At 55.7% G+C, this 16,547-nt stretch overlaps 1 protein-coding gene across 8 annotated transcripts in view; it reads right to left on the bottom strand.

Annotated features, from left to right (window-relative positions):
• Positions 1–957: 957 nt before the first annotated feature.
• Positions 958–16,547, bottom strand: part of UBTF (upstream binding transcription factor) — a 28,189-nt gene continuing 12,599 nt past the window's right edge. For 5 of the 8 annotated variants that reach the window (XM_050934698.1, XM_050934697.1, XM_050934696.1 and 2 more), the window contains 17 exons: positions 15,747–15,902; positions 14,263–14,327; positions 13,485–13,605; positions 12,923–13,033; positions 12,442–12,572; positions 11,182–11,323; positions 10,666–10,707; positions 8,941–9,054; positions 8,478–8,633; positions 7,002–7,157; positions 6,448–6,558; positions 6,106–6,194; positions 5,048–5,237; positions 4,364–4,411; positions 3,854–3,922; positions 3,167–3,316; positions 958–2,132 (listed from right to left, as the gene is read on the bottom strand). In XM_050934698.1, the coding sequence (XP_050790655.1) occupies positions 2,019–2,132; positions 3,167–3,316; positions 3,854–3,922; positions 4,364–4,411; positions 5,048–5,237; positions 6,106–6,194; positions 6,448–6,558; positions 7,002–7,157; positions 8,478–8,633; positions 8,941–9,054; positions 10,666–10,707; positions 11,182–11,323; positions 12,442–12,572; positions 12,923–13,033; positions 13,485–13,605; positions 14,263–14,327; positions 15,747–15,902 (1,965 nt within the window). In that variant the 3' untranslated portion in view covers positions 958–2,018. The remainder of the gene's footprint in view (positions 2,133–3,166; positions 3,317–3,853; positions 3,923–4,363; positions 4,412–5,047; positions 5,238–6,105; positions 6,195–6,447; positions 6,559–7,001; positions 7,158–8,477; positions 8,634–8,940; positions 9,055–10,665; positions 10,708–11,181; positions 11,324–12,441; positions 12,573–12,922; positions 13,034–13,484; positions 13,606–14,262; positions 14,328–15,746; positions 15,903–16,547) is intronic. The other 3 variants (XM_050934701.1, XM_050934702.1, XM_050934703.1) reach the window with 3 other exon arrangements.

Below are 16,547 nucleotides of genomic sequence, written 5' to 3'. Positions count from 1 at the left end.
AGCAGATGGCAAGGACACCTGCTGCCCAAATTTATCCACCCCTCACGGCGAGGGAGAAAGAGTTAAACAAAAAAAAACAACCCCAACATTATTTAAACACTGGATTTTTCTTCCCCCGTCTCAGTCACTTTCTACTCCCATGCTCTCTAGGTGAAAGTGCCCTAGCCTCGCCCAGCCCAGTGGAAAGGTGCAAGGAACTGAGACCCAGTGACATGTGGGGGCGAGGTCACTCTCTGATCTGTAACAGCCAGTGACCCAGAGAATGGACGCAGAAGGCAGCAGGGCCTTTGTGGTGACACACACACACACACATGGGTTATTTACAGAACCACTTACACACCCATTTAAAAACCTCCCACGAACAGGGATGAAACGCTAGTCACAGCTCTCCACCTGAAAAGTGATATTGATACCAGTCTATATATTAATATATAGCCTGTTATATACTAATCTAGATATATGCGTAGCTGAGAATCCTGTCCTAGAAGCAGCAGCTTCCTGGGAGCTCAGATCTTAGCTGCTTGGGTCTACGGATAGGTTTTTTTGGATCAAGCTTCCCCAATGTTCCTTAAAAAAAAAATAATAAAAATCTGAGCAGTATCATCAGAGCTGGTAGCAAAACTGTAGTTGAACAGATTAGGCAGATGGGCCCCGGAGGTGTGAGATTGGTGGGCGTGGCCCCACCTCTATCATAACCAATGTGGCAGCCTGGCTTTGGAACGGGATGGCACAGCTGGGTTCCTCTGGCAAGCACCGTCCCGCCCCTATTGCAGACACACGCTTCTCTAGGCAAGGCTGATGCCCGCTGGGAAGTTTGTGCCAATCGTGCCCACCTCCCCCCCCCTCCGAAAACAATCTGCACACCGACCCGACATTGATGCCGCACATGTAGGGGAGTGGGGAGGTGAAGCCAAGCTGTGCAGCTAGCCAGAGACAGAGATTTTGATTATAAAAAGATGGATCTTTCTCGCTTTATAAAAGAAAAAAAAATAATACAACAAACACGACAACCACCAACACAGATGATCTCTCCTTGCAGCCGAACCCTGCGCCCGTGCCTGCCCCCTCCCAGTTGACAAATGCCCCGTTCCAGTACAATAATTGGTCACTTCATTGTAAAAAAACAAAACAAAACAAATATTCAAATCTGGGATCCGCCTGCCACCATCTTTGCTCAAATGCCGGTTGAATACGACGGATCAACCATGTTTCCTTTGGGTGATGCAATGATCAGCTCCCAACGGTATGCTCTGTAACAGCCCCCTAACTCCCCCACCCAATGCCAGCCCTTCCCGCCCCTGAAACTGGGCAACAGCTCTTTAAACTCCCCCCACCCCACCCAACCCCAAACACACACACACACAAAAATTCTCCCCCGTCCCGAGGGAAATGCTGCAGGGTAAGTTCATTCCAGGAGCGCTTAAGTGCAATGGGACTTGCTCTCCAGGAGCTCCGGGTGCAGATTCAGACTATACAAGACTGTCCCCTCCTCCGGCTGGAGAGGCAAAGGGGGAGATCGTCCCGACGGCCGAGTCCTGAGCCGCTCAGCCCGCGCACCGCCGGAACAACGCTCTGTGCCTCTTGCCACTACATTTTTGTCACTGTTTTGTTGTTGTTTTAAAAAGGATTTTTGGCGAGGGTTTTGTATAAAGTCTGGAGGGGGTAGCTGGAAGTTGAAGGGGAAGGCAGGGGCAGCTGGGGGGCTCTGAGGGGTAAAAATCCCCCTCCCTCTCCAAAAAACAAAAATAAAATAAAGAATCGAAAGCAAACTCTATAGGGAAAAACAACACAGAATATCCCCTTCTTTCCCCCCTAAAACAAAGCTTTTCATCAGCTGCCCCCACCCCACCCCATTAGTGTGAAATTCTTTAAGAGGGAGGGGGAAAAAAATTAGCCACAGTGATTTTCCCATCCCCCTCCCTGCAACCATCAACTTAGATCTCCAGCCGGGATATTACTGGTCGGGGTGGGGTGGGGAATTACTGAAAGTCCGGCAAGAAGGTGGAGTTGTGGGTGTTTCAGTTGGAGTCCGAGTCGGAGGAATCGCCCGAGGAAGAGGAGGAGCTGCTGCTGCCCTCAGAGTCATTGTCATCTTCCTCTTCGTCATCGTCCTCTTCGTCATCGTCCTCATTCTGGGATGAAAGGCAAAGAAAAGGTTAAGAGTCTGGGGTGAGGGGTGGCTGGGGAATTGCAGGTCTGTCTGTGCTGGGGAGACAGGCCCTGGGATGGCGCCTTGTGGCCGAACTCCACCGCACACGGGTTTCCCACGCCAGCGCCGCACACAGATGGGACCGCTGTTGCATAGAGTCCCACCCAAAAGAAGGCAGCACAGCGGCCCGTAGGTCCATCACGCCACGGCTTGCATCCCAGCAGCCTTGCCCCGCTCAGCCTGCGGGAGCGGGTGGCACAGCAGGAGGAAGGATGGCCGTTTGCAGCACTGGTATGCTGTCCTGCCGCGGGTCACCCATTACAAGCGGGTTTGACTGAAACCTGGCCCATGAAGTCGAAAGAATAAATAAGATTTCACGGCAAGCAGGCTGTCTATTATTTGGAAGTGGGGACTGGAAAAGCCATGCTGCAAGATTCAGTTTTGCCGCCGCTGGACACTAGATCTCTTGAGCTCTCAAATGGCAGGAGGGAGTGTGGTTAAGAATTGGGGACAGGCAGCACGGACCCCTGCGATCCAAACCCAGCCCTGGCACCATTGACCAGATTCTGACTTCACGGCCGCAGGTGTAAATCCAGAGTAACTCCATTCACTTACTCCATGTTTACATCAGCGGGACAGAGATCAGAATCAGGCCAGATATCTTCAGCAGAAGACAAAGTTAACACATTGTAAATGGTTATCTAGGGAGAGAACACGGCATGGAATGTGCTGTGGGTCGGGGCGATGGGAAGCAACGGCCATAGCCTTGGCCCCTAGGCTTGCCCCAAACTCTGTGTCCTTGGGGTGCAGCTCCCCACGCTGTGGATGCAGGTCAAACCCAAGGCCAGATACCCAGCCATTGGAAAGGGTGCAGCTCTTCTGACCTCAGCGCAGCTATGTCAATGCACTGGCTGGGGAGCAAACCGGAGTGGCAGCGGGGGTGTATGTGTGTGTGCGTGTCAAGTGAGCGGCACGGCACAAACGCAGCATCCCGCAGCGTGCCTCAGGCAGCCTCACCTCATCCCCATCCTCGCTCTCCTCCTCGCTGCTCGACTCCGATGAGTCCCCGCCTTCCTCGGACGAGTCCCCATTGTCATCATCATCATCATCATCATCATCGTCATCCTCTTCCTCCTCCTCCTCCTCGTCATCCTCCTCCTCGGACTCCTGGGGGTCAGACAGATGTGGTGGGCGGATGTGGCCAGGCCTCATGGCCCCCACCCCTCCCTGGAATCCCCACAATGGCAGAGTCCCAGGCCACAGAAAAGCAGAGCCTTCGGCTAATGGGTTAGGGCCCTCAGTGCAATAAACTCAGGACACCCACGGATTACCCAGTGCCTCATGGGATCCGTAGTTTGGGTGCCACGTGTTACCATTCGCCACTCCAGGCTCGGCTCCCCAGCTGGACTACATCTCCCATGATGCATGGGCTCCCCGCAGAAGAGTACCACGGTGCATCATGGGAGATGTAGTCCTACCAGGGAGTAAGACACCCCAGAACTGCAATTCCCAGACAGCACCATGGTGGCATTTCTAAAAATGTTTCGTTTTTTGCTCTTGTTCTCCAAGCAGCCCTCTTCGCAGCCCGTCCCACTGGAGAGCTGCTTCTCCAGGTGGCAGAAACACCCCAGGAAGTTGCCAGGGCCCAGGGAGGAGTCATGCTACTGGCCCAATGGGGGGAAGAGGGAAGAAAAGGGCACTTACCAATTTGATTTGCATGGCGGGCTTCATTTTGGGGTTCGGTCCCCTCACCTTCCCCATGCTCTTGCGCTTCTGTGGCAGAGGGAGGGGAAGAGGAAAAGTCAAAGGGCCAACTCTGGAGGCTCCTCAGTCCCTCCCAAGAGGTCGGAGATTAAAGAGTCCATGACCTTCACCCACACCCACAGAAAGGCCTTGGGTGGGGGACAGCCTTTATATTCTATTCCCAGCTCTGACCCTGCCCTGCTAGCTAACCTTGGGCCCAGCAGCTTCCCCTTCTGTGAGCTCGGTTTCCTCTCCCACCCTTGGTTCCCTGTGTCTATTTAGACTGGAAGATCGGTGGGCCAGGAGTCTCCCTTATGAGGCATATGGACAGCCCCTAGCAGGGCTCAGGCCTCATGGTGCTAATGGAACATAACCAATTATGGACTTTGTTCCCTCAAACTAAGGCTTTTTAAACCATCATCCAGGACAGCTCAGCCCCCCCCCCCGCCCCCCTTCGCAGGGGATACTCACATTTGAGGTGTGCTCTTTGTAGGCAGCTCGCTCCTGCGGTGACAGGCTCTGCAGAGACAGGAGGCTAAAATAACCACCCGGAGGAAGGCGAGGGGGATGGAGCTACATGACTGCGGGAGCGTTCCCAGCTCCAGGAAGGGGAGTTGTGCCGGAAAAGGGATGTGGGTGGAAAGCAAAGACCCCTGTGCCATTGGGAGTGCAAGAGCACTGCCCCTCTGTCCAGAGAGGGAATTTCCTTAGCCGCCTCTGCTTGGAAAGCATGACAGGGAGTTGGGGGAACAGAGTTACAGCTGGATCTGCAGCCACGGCCACTCTGAAATCTCTCTCGGGCTCCCGTGCTAGGAGAGGGGAAGTGACCTTGACCCCAGGGACAGCATCTGTCATAGCCACAGACATGCGCCCTATGGCATGAATATTGGGGGGATGGTCTGGGTGCGCAATGTAGAGAGAGAAGCTAAATCAAGGACACTTGAAGCCTCATTTCCCAGTGGTGAGGGGTGAAGAAAGACCCAAGACACTTGGGAACGGAGAGGGGGAAGGGTCAGTGGGGAACAACAGGGATGGGGTACCTCAAAGGCCACGTACCCCGAAAACGCATGAGGACTGGACATCCCAGGGGCGGGGGTGGGGACAGGAAACCATGCGTGGAGTCAGAGCAGTTCTGCCCCCCGCCCAGCCGCTCACCTTGAGCCAGATTTCCAGGAGCATCTTGTACTGCTTCTGCTGCTCCTCAGCCATCTTCTTGTAATAGTCCTTCTGGCTTGGGGAGATGCGCTGCCAGCGACTGCCGATCTCCACCATCCGCTCCTTCAGCGGCAGGTGGTTGAGCTCACCGTTCGACAGCAGCTCCTGGGAGAACTTCTGGTAACCGTTCCTGGGGAGAGGGAGAGCGGGGTCAGAGAGCGGCCAGCCCCCCACCCAGTGAGGGCCCATCCCAAGCACAGCTAGGAGCAGCCAGGCAGCAAGAGGACCACGCCCAGAGTCCTGACCCCCCATCTTTTTACTCTGATCACTAGACCCCCCACGCATCTCCCAGAGCCAGAAACAGAACCCGAGGATCCTGACCCCCCCATCCCTCTCCTCTGACCACCAGACCCTGCTCCCCACCCGAGCCAGAAACAGAACCCAGAGATTCTGACCCCCTGTCCCTCTCTTCCAACCACCAGACCCTGATCCCCATGCTACATCTGAGCCAGGAACAGAACCCAAGAGTCCTGAACCCCGATCCGTCCTCTCTGATCACTGGACCCCAGTCCCCTCCTAGAGCCAGGAACAGAACCCAAAGATCCTGACCCCTTGTCCCTCTTCTCCAACCACCAGACCCCACCCCACACCCAAGCCAGGAATGGAACCCAGGAGTCCTGTGCTTCTGCTCTCATCCCCAGAATCTACCCACTCCCAAAGGTGGGACTAGGACCCAGGCGTCCCAACTCCTGTTCTGCTGCGCTAGCCATGAGCCCACTTTCTCCCCTGAGATCCAGGAATAGATCCCAGGACTCCCTGCCCTACCCTGCTCTAACTATTAGACTACACTTCCCTCTCAGTTACCTGGCACTTGACTTTGCTACACAATGAGCTATGAGTCCCTGGCAGGGTCGAGTTCAGTCCCCTTCCAGCTGCCTGAGCCCCAGCTTTGCCCCCCTGGACTGGTCTCTCATTCAGTGGCGAGACAACTGGCTTGTTTTCCACATTGTGTGGAAGCAAGATGCCCCCCACACTCCTCCGGAGGGATCGATACTCACATGGGGGGTTTCTTCGGCTCTCCCTGGAATTTCATCTTCTTTGAAGAGTTTGCAGAGCATGGAGGGGCCCGCATCTCACTCAGCTCTCTCTGGAGGGGGGAATAGAGACGGATGAGGTGAGGCCAATCGCTGGCTCAGCATATGCCTCTCCCCCACCCACTCTCCAAGATGAAAACTTCAGGCAACAAGGCGGTGGGTAGATCCAGCCACTGGGGAAACCCCCTGCCCGAGATACAGGAGTCAGGGATGCAGAGTATCAGAGGTGGAGTAACAGTCTCAGAGGAACCCCCCGGCCCTGGCCGCAGAACAGATTCCCTGACCCCGGGGAGCGCAGGGACGAACCTCGTAGCGCTTCTGATCCTCCGCCGCCTTCTTTATCCACATCAGCTTCTCCTTCTTCTCCATGTTGTTCCAAGTGGCCTCCATGGCCTTCAACGCCTTCCCCCGGTCGTTCTGCGGCACAGCGAGACCCGGCAACGCTCAGGTTATGCACCGGACTATGCTCGAGTCTGTCACCGAACACGGGCAAGTCGCTTCCTTCCCCCTACCCCACAACATGGCGATATTTACGCCTCCCTCTCCCGGCGAGACCAGGGGACTGATATTTCTAGGGGCTATACAATGCAGCACAGGGCCGGTTCTCCTCCATACAACCTCCCATCGCCATCTCCTTTGCTACCGAGCATCCCGGAGTACCCAACCCTGTTACGAATTGCCGCAGCTAAACCTATGCCCAGTCCAGGCCCATCCCAGAGGGGTCAGATCTAGCAGGCTGCCCCGAGACAGAGCCTGCAATCAGGAAATGTCCTGTTCCTTCTCCAGCAGGGGTGTGTGGAGGGTGGGGGTGCCCCTGTCTGCTCTCTCTCTAATCCCCCCTCGCCCCCCAAGCGCCTCACCTTGAAGCGAGCCAGGTAGTCTCCGATGACGCTCTGCTGCCAGATCTCCTCGGCCGTCTTGGGGGACTCGGGCAGCTTGGCGCGCTCCTCCTTGTCGGAGCTGTGCTTCCTCTCTGACTGCGCCTTCAGGGTCGCCTCTCGGGCTTTGTACTTGGCCTGGGCAGACACACAGAAGGGTGGTGTTTAAGGCCCAAGTCTCTCCAACACAGTCCCCTGGCCTTGGCAAATGCCTGCCCCTCCCCCTGCCATCCTAGCTATGAAATAACCTGGGTGCCTGTGAGCTGGACCCCCATGTACTCCCATCCCCCCCTCACTGAGACAAAAGGGGGAGCAGTGTCTGGGCTATTAGATCTGTGGGGGGCTGCCGGGGGGGGGGGGGGGGCTTGCACTCCAGCTCCATCAGTTCCTAGCGCTGTTCGAGCAGCAGCCTGGTTGGAACTGGCAGGGGAGGGTGTTTTCAGCATAGGGGGTGAGGGGAAGGGGTGTCACGCAGGTCAGTAGGTAACTGCCCCTTTTCTCCTTTCCCCATCGCTGTGCCAGGTGCCAGAACACACGCCTGCAAGGCACATGTCCACACACCTTCCCCAATCTGCATAGAGCAGCAGTCTCCAAACTTTTGACCTGTCAACCATCCCCCTGGAGCTAGGGCCAGGAATGGAGCCGTGGCTGGGGGGGGGGGGGGGGGGGGGGGCGGACGGGACAGAGAGGAGTAAGGGGGCCGAGGCTGGGGGCGGGCTTGGGACTGCCAGCTGGGGCCCCGGCACGGCCTGGAAGCCGGGGTCAGCAGCCGGGACCAGGAGCAAAGCTGGGTGTCGCTCCCTCCCCCCAGCTCTGCCCTGCCTCAATGTTTCTCTGCGCCCACCTAGGGGGCAGGCCCCAGTTTGGCCACCTCTGGCACAGAGAAAATCAAGCCCACGCTCAATAACCTCTACCCTCCCCTCCCCCCCCCCACACACACACACAAAAACCTTCCAGCCAAAGTGTAACTTCCGACACACACACCCTCGGCTGTGAGCTAACCCCCCTGGGGCTGGATGGACCACCACTCCACTCCCCCCGCCTCCCCCCCTGCCAGGCTTTTAAATCCAGGCTCAAGACCTCTCCGGGTTTAATCCCGGCAAGTTCTCATCTCTTTGAGCTGCTTGTTTAGTTCTGGTGTCTCATTCCACACAGCGGGTCCCGGGCTGCATGGAATCAAAGGTGCTCCCGAGAGATGCGAGGACCCCACTGCTGAGAAGGGGGGAAGCCGCCAGGACCCATTCATTTGTGCCACCCGCTGGAGCCTTGATTGACACGGTGGAGAAAATCACAACAGCAGACAGCCAGGCAGGGAGTGACCAGGGCCTGAACTGCTGGCGTCCCCTAGAGGGGATGGATGCTACCGGCATCCTCTGGGGCTCTCGAGAGAGGCGAATTAGCTAGAGGTGCCGGTTGGTAAAACAAGGCGTCTAACGAGCGTGTCATTGATTTAACAACCTTCTTCTTCTCTGAAAGGTCGTTCCACATCCGCGCCAGCAGCCGGGTCAGTTCGCTCTCGGAAAGTTCAGGTCGCTCTTCCTGCAGCTGCTTTCGCTTCTCCTCCGAGAAGATAAACATAGCAGAAATGGGCCGTTTGGGTTTCTCAGAACCTGCCTGTTGAAGAGCACAAAGGGTCTTGGTGTGGGGTTGAGTTAAAAAATTATATAAAATATGAAAAAAAAAAAAAAAAGGGGGGGGGTACAAAAAATCCCGCAGCAGCTTCCAATAGTCAAAAAAAAAAAAATCTGAATTTCTTTATGTTCTTTAGTTTATTGGTTTAATTTTTCCCTGCTGGCTCAGCAGTTACCATCCAGAAGTCTTGAAGCTGGTTTAGAAGTAACTGGCTCTGTCCCTCTATTCTCACGACACGCACACGCACCCCCTGCACTGCAGCCTGCCTGCACCGAAGCCAGCCCCTCACCTTGCCAGTGTCTGGCGATGATTTTTTGGAAGCTGGGCTGCTGGCACCTTTCTTGTTCGCTCCCAGCATCTTCTCTTCCCCCAGCACCCTCTGTTGTTCCTCCTCGGGCAGGCTCTGCGTGGCAAGCAAAGGCAGGTGGGTCAGAGAGCACCAAAGAGGCACGGGCGAGTTTTCAAAGGAGGAACAATCCAACCAAAAGGGAATGGAATGATAACAATGCTGCTGCTTTAGTCTCACTAATGCCTTTGAGGATTTCAAACCACATGGGCCTCAGATTCTCCTGCTCCAGAATCTGCCTACTAGAGAATCTCCATTAGCGGTACTGGGCCTATGACACAATGTGGGATTTCCAGTCATATCCACTAGAGGGCAGTGGTGCACATAGGCACTAACCAATTCCTCACAGTAAAATGTATATGCCCATTTCAGAGCTGGGGAAACAGAGGTACAGAGAGGAAGTGACTTGCCAAAGGACACCCAGCGAATCTGTGGCATAGACACAAATAGATCCCAAGAGTCCTGACTCCTGGGCCTGTGATTTAGCCACTAGACAACGCTTCTCTTTTATGACTTCAGGGATAGAGGGGAAAAGGACACCCCCACCTGAAATGTTTGGTGCTCTAGGTACCATTCTCCAAATGCTTTGGCACCTTCCTAGAGCACTGGGTTTTAAACCAGCGAACGTGCCCAGAGATTGGTTAAAACACCATGTAACAAAATGGACCCATCCTGAGACAGCTCAGAACAGCACTTCGGGGTGCTGGGCTCTCCCACAGCACGGACAGATACCAGCTCCAACCTGAGGCAGTCCCTGTCCCACCTACTCAGACAAAGCGGGACCTTCTCTCCTCCCCCAGAGAGAGGAAGCTTTATCCTGGGGGAAGTGGGTGAGGAAACAGAGCCCCTGTTGGGTTTTCCACCCTTGGTTTTTGCAAACAAAATCATGGTGCCCATCCAGACACAACACAGGGGCTAGCAGCTCCCAGACGTTTTGGAAAAAGCAGCACCCGGGTCAAAACAAGGCCAGGCCCTGCCCTGCCCTCCCCCACCAGCTGAACAAAGGCCAAATCCCCACATGCTGTGAAGATGGTGGAAACATGGTGGGGGGCCGGAAGGGGGAGAGGACCACACCCACCCACCCCTGGATTCTCTGTCTGCTCACATCCATTTACATTGGAGCAGCTCCTCTCACTCTGCTAAAGCTCCTCCATGCAGGAGCCGGGGCTTTCTCCGGAGCTGGTAAGAGACTGGGGAATGAACAGCCATCCCTAGCAGCCTGGACATCCACCAGAACAAAACCCTCCACTGCCCACACCGTCCTCCCCCAGGATTGAACCACACCTGACAACTGTTAATCAAGTTGCTTCATGCATAACTAGAAGGGGCTGGGATACTGCAGTGATAGGGGGTGAGATAAGACCCAACATATAAAGGAACAGACTTCTGATTTACATCCGCCCCAGCGAAAGAAGACAGCTGGAGCTGCACCTGGGGAACACTGGAATACCACCATGCCGTGCCTGCCTCTTTAGCCCATGCTGCAGAGAAAGACAGGCCCTCGCACACACAAAGCGTTCCCCCCCACCCCACCCCAATTGTGCAACATGATTAGTTGCCCATGCAAAACAAAACAGACGAGCCATGTAATGAAATGCCAAGGGAAAGCTGGCCGGGGCCCCCTCACGGAATGAGCTGGGCCACCCGCCGCGTCCCAGGCACACCCACCTCCAGGAAGCGAAAGAGTTCGATTTCGTAATCTTTCTTCCTCTGTTGGAAAAAGCAGGAGGGGGGGAGAGACAGAGACGGTTACTAAGAGATGTCACCTCCATCCCCACGCACCAATCGAACACCCAGCAAAACCACAGGGGATCTGTGCCTTGGTGTCACAGCCAGCGCCGCGCAGCGAGAGAGCCGATTCCCTCAGCCCGTGCTCAGGGCTTCTAATCCCATCTCCCCGCTGGAGGATCTCTAAGCACTTCACAACCTCTAATCACCCCTTGCTTAATCTGAGGCTTGGAGAGGGCACGTGACTTGCCCAGCGTTATGGGCAGAACCCAAGCATCCGGCTTCTCTCCTGGTGCTCGTTTCTCTCGCTACAAGGCAGGTGGGGCTCAAACCCAGATCGGGGATTTAACACGGCCACTCGAACTGCCAATACAGCTGCAGAAACCGGCTGTTTCTAGCTGTCCTCCCCTTCCCCAAACTCAGCCCCGCTGACGTATGGGTCCCCGGCCTGCTCACCTGATCACACTTTTTGTGGTACGCGTCCTTCTCCTTCTGGGAAAGCAGCTTCCACTGCTGGCTGCACAGCACCATCCGCTCCGTGCTGGGGACGTCCTTCATGTTGGCCATCAGTTCCGCACAGTACAGAGAGTAACTATTCCTGTGAAGCAACAATGGCTGTGAGGCGCCCAGGGGTCGCCACTCCTTCCCCACTCACCCCCGTTTCAGATGAGGGTCCTGCCCACATGTGGCCACTGAAAATTCCCCAGCGGTGCTCCTTCTGGGGAACAAATTGGGGGATTCCAGCCTGCTTCCTCAGGTTCACCTCCTGTCCCAGCCTACCCTGCAGGATTGCTGTGCACTGTTCAACAGTTGCCATGCTCAACTCCAGAGGAGGCTGCATTTCAGTGGTGCAGCAAAAGAGAAGGGAAGCAATAATCCCAACCATACTGGCCTCCAAAATCTAGAGCAGCCAGTGTGTCAACCCACTTGGGACTGGCTGGATGCTGCGAAGTCAGTGCCACTGAAGGCCAGATACAGGCCCATGTCCAGGAGTCACATGATTACTCAGAATCCGAGGGTAAGTCTACACTACAGGCGCTACATCGCAGCTGTGCCATTGTAGCGCAGGCGCGTCCTACTTAATTTTCCATCCACTGCAGTTAATCCACCTCCCCGAGCAGTGGCAACTAGGTCGACGGGAGAATTCTTTTGTACACCTAGCTGCAGCTACAGCTAGATTTTTTTCTACATCCCTGAGTGATACTCAGGTCGATCTAAATGTTAAGTACAGAGCAAGGCTGAGCTCTCGTTTAAAAAAATAAATAAAAAAGTAAGGCTAGTCCTCGTGGTTGTGAAGAAAAACTTAAAACCGTGATCCGAGGGCAACATCAGCCTGAATCTGCAGAGAGCCTGGAACGACAGCTCAGAGGAGGAGCTCAATGGGGTGTTAACTCCAGGACTCACCGTCCTGGAGCACCCTGCCAGTGCCCACCCAGCAGAGGGCTTTGCAGGTAGGAGGAGAGCACAGGGAGCCCAACTGTCCCCCCAGGCAGATACACCCAGGTCCTGGAGTGAGGAAGGGCCCAGTGGGGCCAAGCCACGGAGGGTGGGGCCATGAGTACGAAGCCAGGAGGGGTGTGCCTAGGGCCCCAGATTGCCTTCTTCCAGTCCTGCTTTCCCTGGACCCACATGGGGGAAGGAATGGAAAGCCCCAAATCTCCCCCTTCCCCAAGAAAAAGCAGCATCAGCCCCACCCCCGAATTGCAAGGGACTTACGGAGGGGGCTTGGTGGGTCGCCCGTCGAACTTGTCCTTGAGCTGGCGTTCTGCCTTGGTGAGGGTGGAGCGTGTGACGCCTTCCTCGAGGTTCATCTCCGGGTGCTTCTGGATGTAATCCCGCATGATCTCCTGCGGACGGCAAAGCAGCCAGCGGGTTAAGGGGGCTGAGTCGACGCCCGCCAGCACAGGGAGGGGAGAAGGAGAGAAGCCAGTCACCTCCCTACGCCTTGCCCACCTGCCCTCGCTTTCGAGAGGCAATGGATCCCAAGCTCTGCAGTGGAAGGCTCTGAGCTACCTGGGCTGTGGGCTAGCCCCACAATGAGTGGAAGGAGAGGGGCCTGCATCCCTCAACAGCAACCCCTCAAACTGATTACAGAGAGGGGCTGGCCGGCTCTGGGAACGCCCCTCGGCTGGTGGCCGGGAGGTGGCGCCCGTCGGGCCGGGGAGAAGATGGAGGGGAACTGGAGGCTGTTCCCTACCTCGTACTCCTTTCGCTGTTCCAGGGCCTTATGAATCCATTTCAGCCTCTTTTTGTCGGAGAGTTGAGACCACTGCTTGCCCAACGCGTCCTTCACCTCCTTCGTGGTGGCCTGAAAACCCAAAGCCAGAGGTGAGGGCACAGGGGTGAAATGTGGGCCCCGCCTGGGATGGCGGGGCAGCGAGCTGAGCTCGCGGGGACATGGGAGGGGAGTCGCCTTTGCGCTGGGGATCTCACTGCTTTGGGTCGTGCAATGGGGCTCGGCACTTCTTTGAGCCCTGGGAAATACTGCGATCCTGAGTTTGCTCACTGCACCATCCGGCCCCTAAGCGCTGCGTCCCTTCCCTAGCCACAGCGAAATCAGAGCTCTGCCCTATCTCTCGGGCACCGGGTCTGCTCCTAGACACATGGCGCCTCTTCCTTACCTCTATTCGGAGAGCACAGGACTTCTGCTTGGTGCTTCTTCCTTCAGGCCCCCTCCCATCCCCGGCTTCTCTCCCCCTCCTTCCCATGGTGTAAAGACACATATACACACACAGGCCACATAGCCACAAGGAACTCACATCCGGGCGCACTTTCAGGTAGATTTTCTTCTCGTGATTGTACCACAGCTGCTGTGGGGTCTTGGGTTTCTCAGGGATGTCCGACTTCTTGGCATTCTGAATAAGATCTGGGTGGTCTTCCCTTCACGCAACGGGGACAAGAAGAGGGGGGGTGACATCAGAGGCAGCGAAAGGAGGAGACAGACCATAACACTCTGATCAACTGGGTTCCACCCTGGAACATGTTGGCCCGGAACCTAAGACGGCTACACCCCGAGGCCAACAACCTCAGAGGTATTTAGGGTCCTCACATCCATTGATTTGAATGGAAGTTGGCAGCCTAAATGCCTTTGAGGATCAGGACCCTAGCAGCTTAGGAGAAGGGCCCAAGAAGAGAGTCAGGGGGTCACAGGAATTGGAGCTAGAAGAGATAGTGTCCATACTGCAGTGGGGAGCCAATGTAGGATCCCTTTAATGTATTTAAGGACCTCATCAGCTTGGTCCCCACCGTTCTCTTGGAGGGAGATGGATCCACAGGTGGTTCCCCAATGTTTGCACTCTAGGGCGGCTTTGTCAGAGAAAGCCCGGGCCTTAGTCTGCGTCCCCCTAGCTTGAGAGTCAATGAAACCATTCAGATTCCTTTCCCTTTGTTCACCCTCGCCCTGTTCCTCCTCGTTGTTCCCCCGACAAAGGGCTCCTCCCTCTGTGTGTGTTACATGTACATGCTCATCATCTCCCATTAGTCGGGACAAACACAGCTAGAGATTGCCCCGGGAGACGCGGCTGGTGGGTGTCCTACCTGAATCTTGCCAGGTTCCGCTCAAACTCCTGCTTCTCCCGCTGGAAGTCCTGGATGTATTTCGTCTGGGAGGGACAAAAGAGCCGGGGCATTAACAGGGGAGGGGAGCCAGCAGAGTCCTATGTTCAGCTGCCCAGCAGAGGAAGGGGAGTCCCATGTGCTGGGAGGCTGCGGCCCAGTCATCTCGGCCAGCCCTAAAGATGAAGTGTTTGACCCCAGCAAGGTGCTGAGCACCCTGGCTTCCACTGGGGTCCATAGGCGTTCAGGGCTCGCAGCTCCCTGCAGGATCGGGTCCAGAAACGGCAGCTAGGGGCTGAGATTTTCCAAGCTGCCTAAAGGGGTTAGAGGCACAATTCCCATTCATCCCCTAGGCAGCTACAGAGAGATCCCAACCTGGCCAGTGTCTAGCGCAAGGCAGACCAGCCTGGTTTCAGCCCAGAAGGCCCTGGCGCCAGGTAGTCGGAGGGATGTTTATCGCTGTCCCACGTCATGTCGATACACGGTTTAGCGCCGAGACCTCTTTGGGGACAGGCGAGGGCTTACACATTACGCGAACGGCTCACGCAGCTGCTGCTCCGATGGAATGTCTGACCCAGCCGGGTGGGCGGTCGCTGGGTCGTGGCATGGGATGGACTGAGCCGGGGCTGGATAGAACATTTCACGTGAAGAGCTGAAACTGTCACATCGACAGCTCAGTCCCTAACCTCTTCTGATTGCACGGAAAACCTTCCCCAGGGGACAAGAGCAGGGCAGTGTCACTGAGGACACAGATGGGCAGCCTAGACCCAGAGCTCTGGCTGAGGAGTGCCGGGCACACATTTATTTCACTGCGCAGCTGACCCTGAAGTCTGAAGAGGATTAATCAACGTTGTAACTGTTTTGCTGCTGACCATTTCAGCGGAAAAATTACGGGTGGAGCTTGGATACCACCCATCTTCCCGCCATACACCCCACCCCATCCCCCAACAGATCCCAAATAGAGTGCAAGGGCAGGGGTGGCAGGGGTGTGTGTGTGGAGAGAGTCTTAAGAGCCCCAAAAATTTACATATATACCAGCCAGCTCTTTTTACAGTGCTTTTCATTCAGTGATCTCAAAGCGCTTAACAAAGGAGGTCAGTGTTGTTATCCCCATTGTACAGACGGGGGAAACTGAGGCACAGAGCAGTGATGTGACTTGCCCAAGGTCATCCAGCAGGCCAGTGGCTGAGCCAGGAATAGAACCCACGGCTCCCGTGTCTCAGTCCAGTATTCTGTCCATCAGATCGCACTGCCTCCCTGAACACCCCCTGTCCTAAGGACTTGTTGCCCACCTGAACCCTGATCCCGCGTGGGCAGATTCCAGAGCCCGCCCAGCACCCCCCTTCGCAACTGCCTACCTGGGGACCTGGCTGCATGGAGCACAGAATCAGAGCCTAAGTTGGGGGGGTGTGCGTGTGCATGCGAGAGAGAAGCTCCCAAATCCCCCATTCTATAGCCCCACGTACCTTTTTCTTTTCGGGGAGCTCCTTGTATTTCTTGGACAGGATTTTGGTCAGATCCAGGTTGCTCATTTCAGGGTGCAGCTTGGCGTATTTGGCTCGCTTCTCCATGAAGAAGCGGAAGTAGGGTGTCAGGGGTTTCTTGGGGAAATCGGGGTGTTTCTGAGGGAAAGAGGACAATTACAAAAACACATCCCTACGCACACCACGTCCCTGTAAGGAGACGGATGGCCCAGTGGTTCGGGCCCCAGCCTGGGACTTGGGAGACCTGGTTCTGCCACAAACTCCTTGTGCGACCTGAGGCAAGTCACTTAGCCTGTCTGTGCTTCAGTTCCCCATCTGTGACCGGGGCGGGGAGAACAGCACTGCCCTGCCTCACGGGGGTTGTGAGGATATACACACAGCAGGCTGTGAGGTGCTCCGTGCTATGGTAATGGGACCCATACGAGCATCTAAGACAGATAAATAACAATCCTTCAGATTTATCAAGGCCACAAAGGGGGCTCCCCTAGGCTCCCCAAAACCATTTACACACAGTAATTAGGCCTCCAGGCCCCTCTTGTGAGGAGGGTACTAGTGTCATTTTGAAGATGGGGAAAGAGAAACTGAGGCACAAAATGGAGACGTGGCTTGACTCATGCCGAGAGTCTTGACTCCCATTTTGTGTTGTAGTCACTAGACCACGTTGCCTCCCAGAGCCAATTCGCGGCCCCCTGGCCCTGAGCTTATGACACAGGTTATCAATAACAGACCCAGGCCTGTTGTTCCTAGTTCACACGGTCACTATACATGGCTAGTACCCAGAGC

This window comes from Gopherus flavomarginatus, chromosome 25 (assembly GCF_025201925.1).
Source record: "Gopherus flavomarginatus isolate rGopFla2 chromosome 25, rGopFla2.mat.asm, whole genome shotgun sequence".
Taxonomy (NCBI): Eukaryota; Metazoa; Chordata; order Testudines; family Testudinidae; genus Gopherus; species Gopherus flavomarginatus.
Note: the sequence above shows the minus strand (reverse complement) of the source record. Positions and strands in the feature narration are given on the sequence as shown.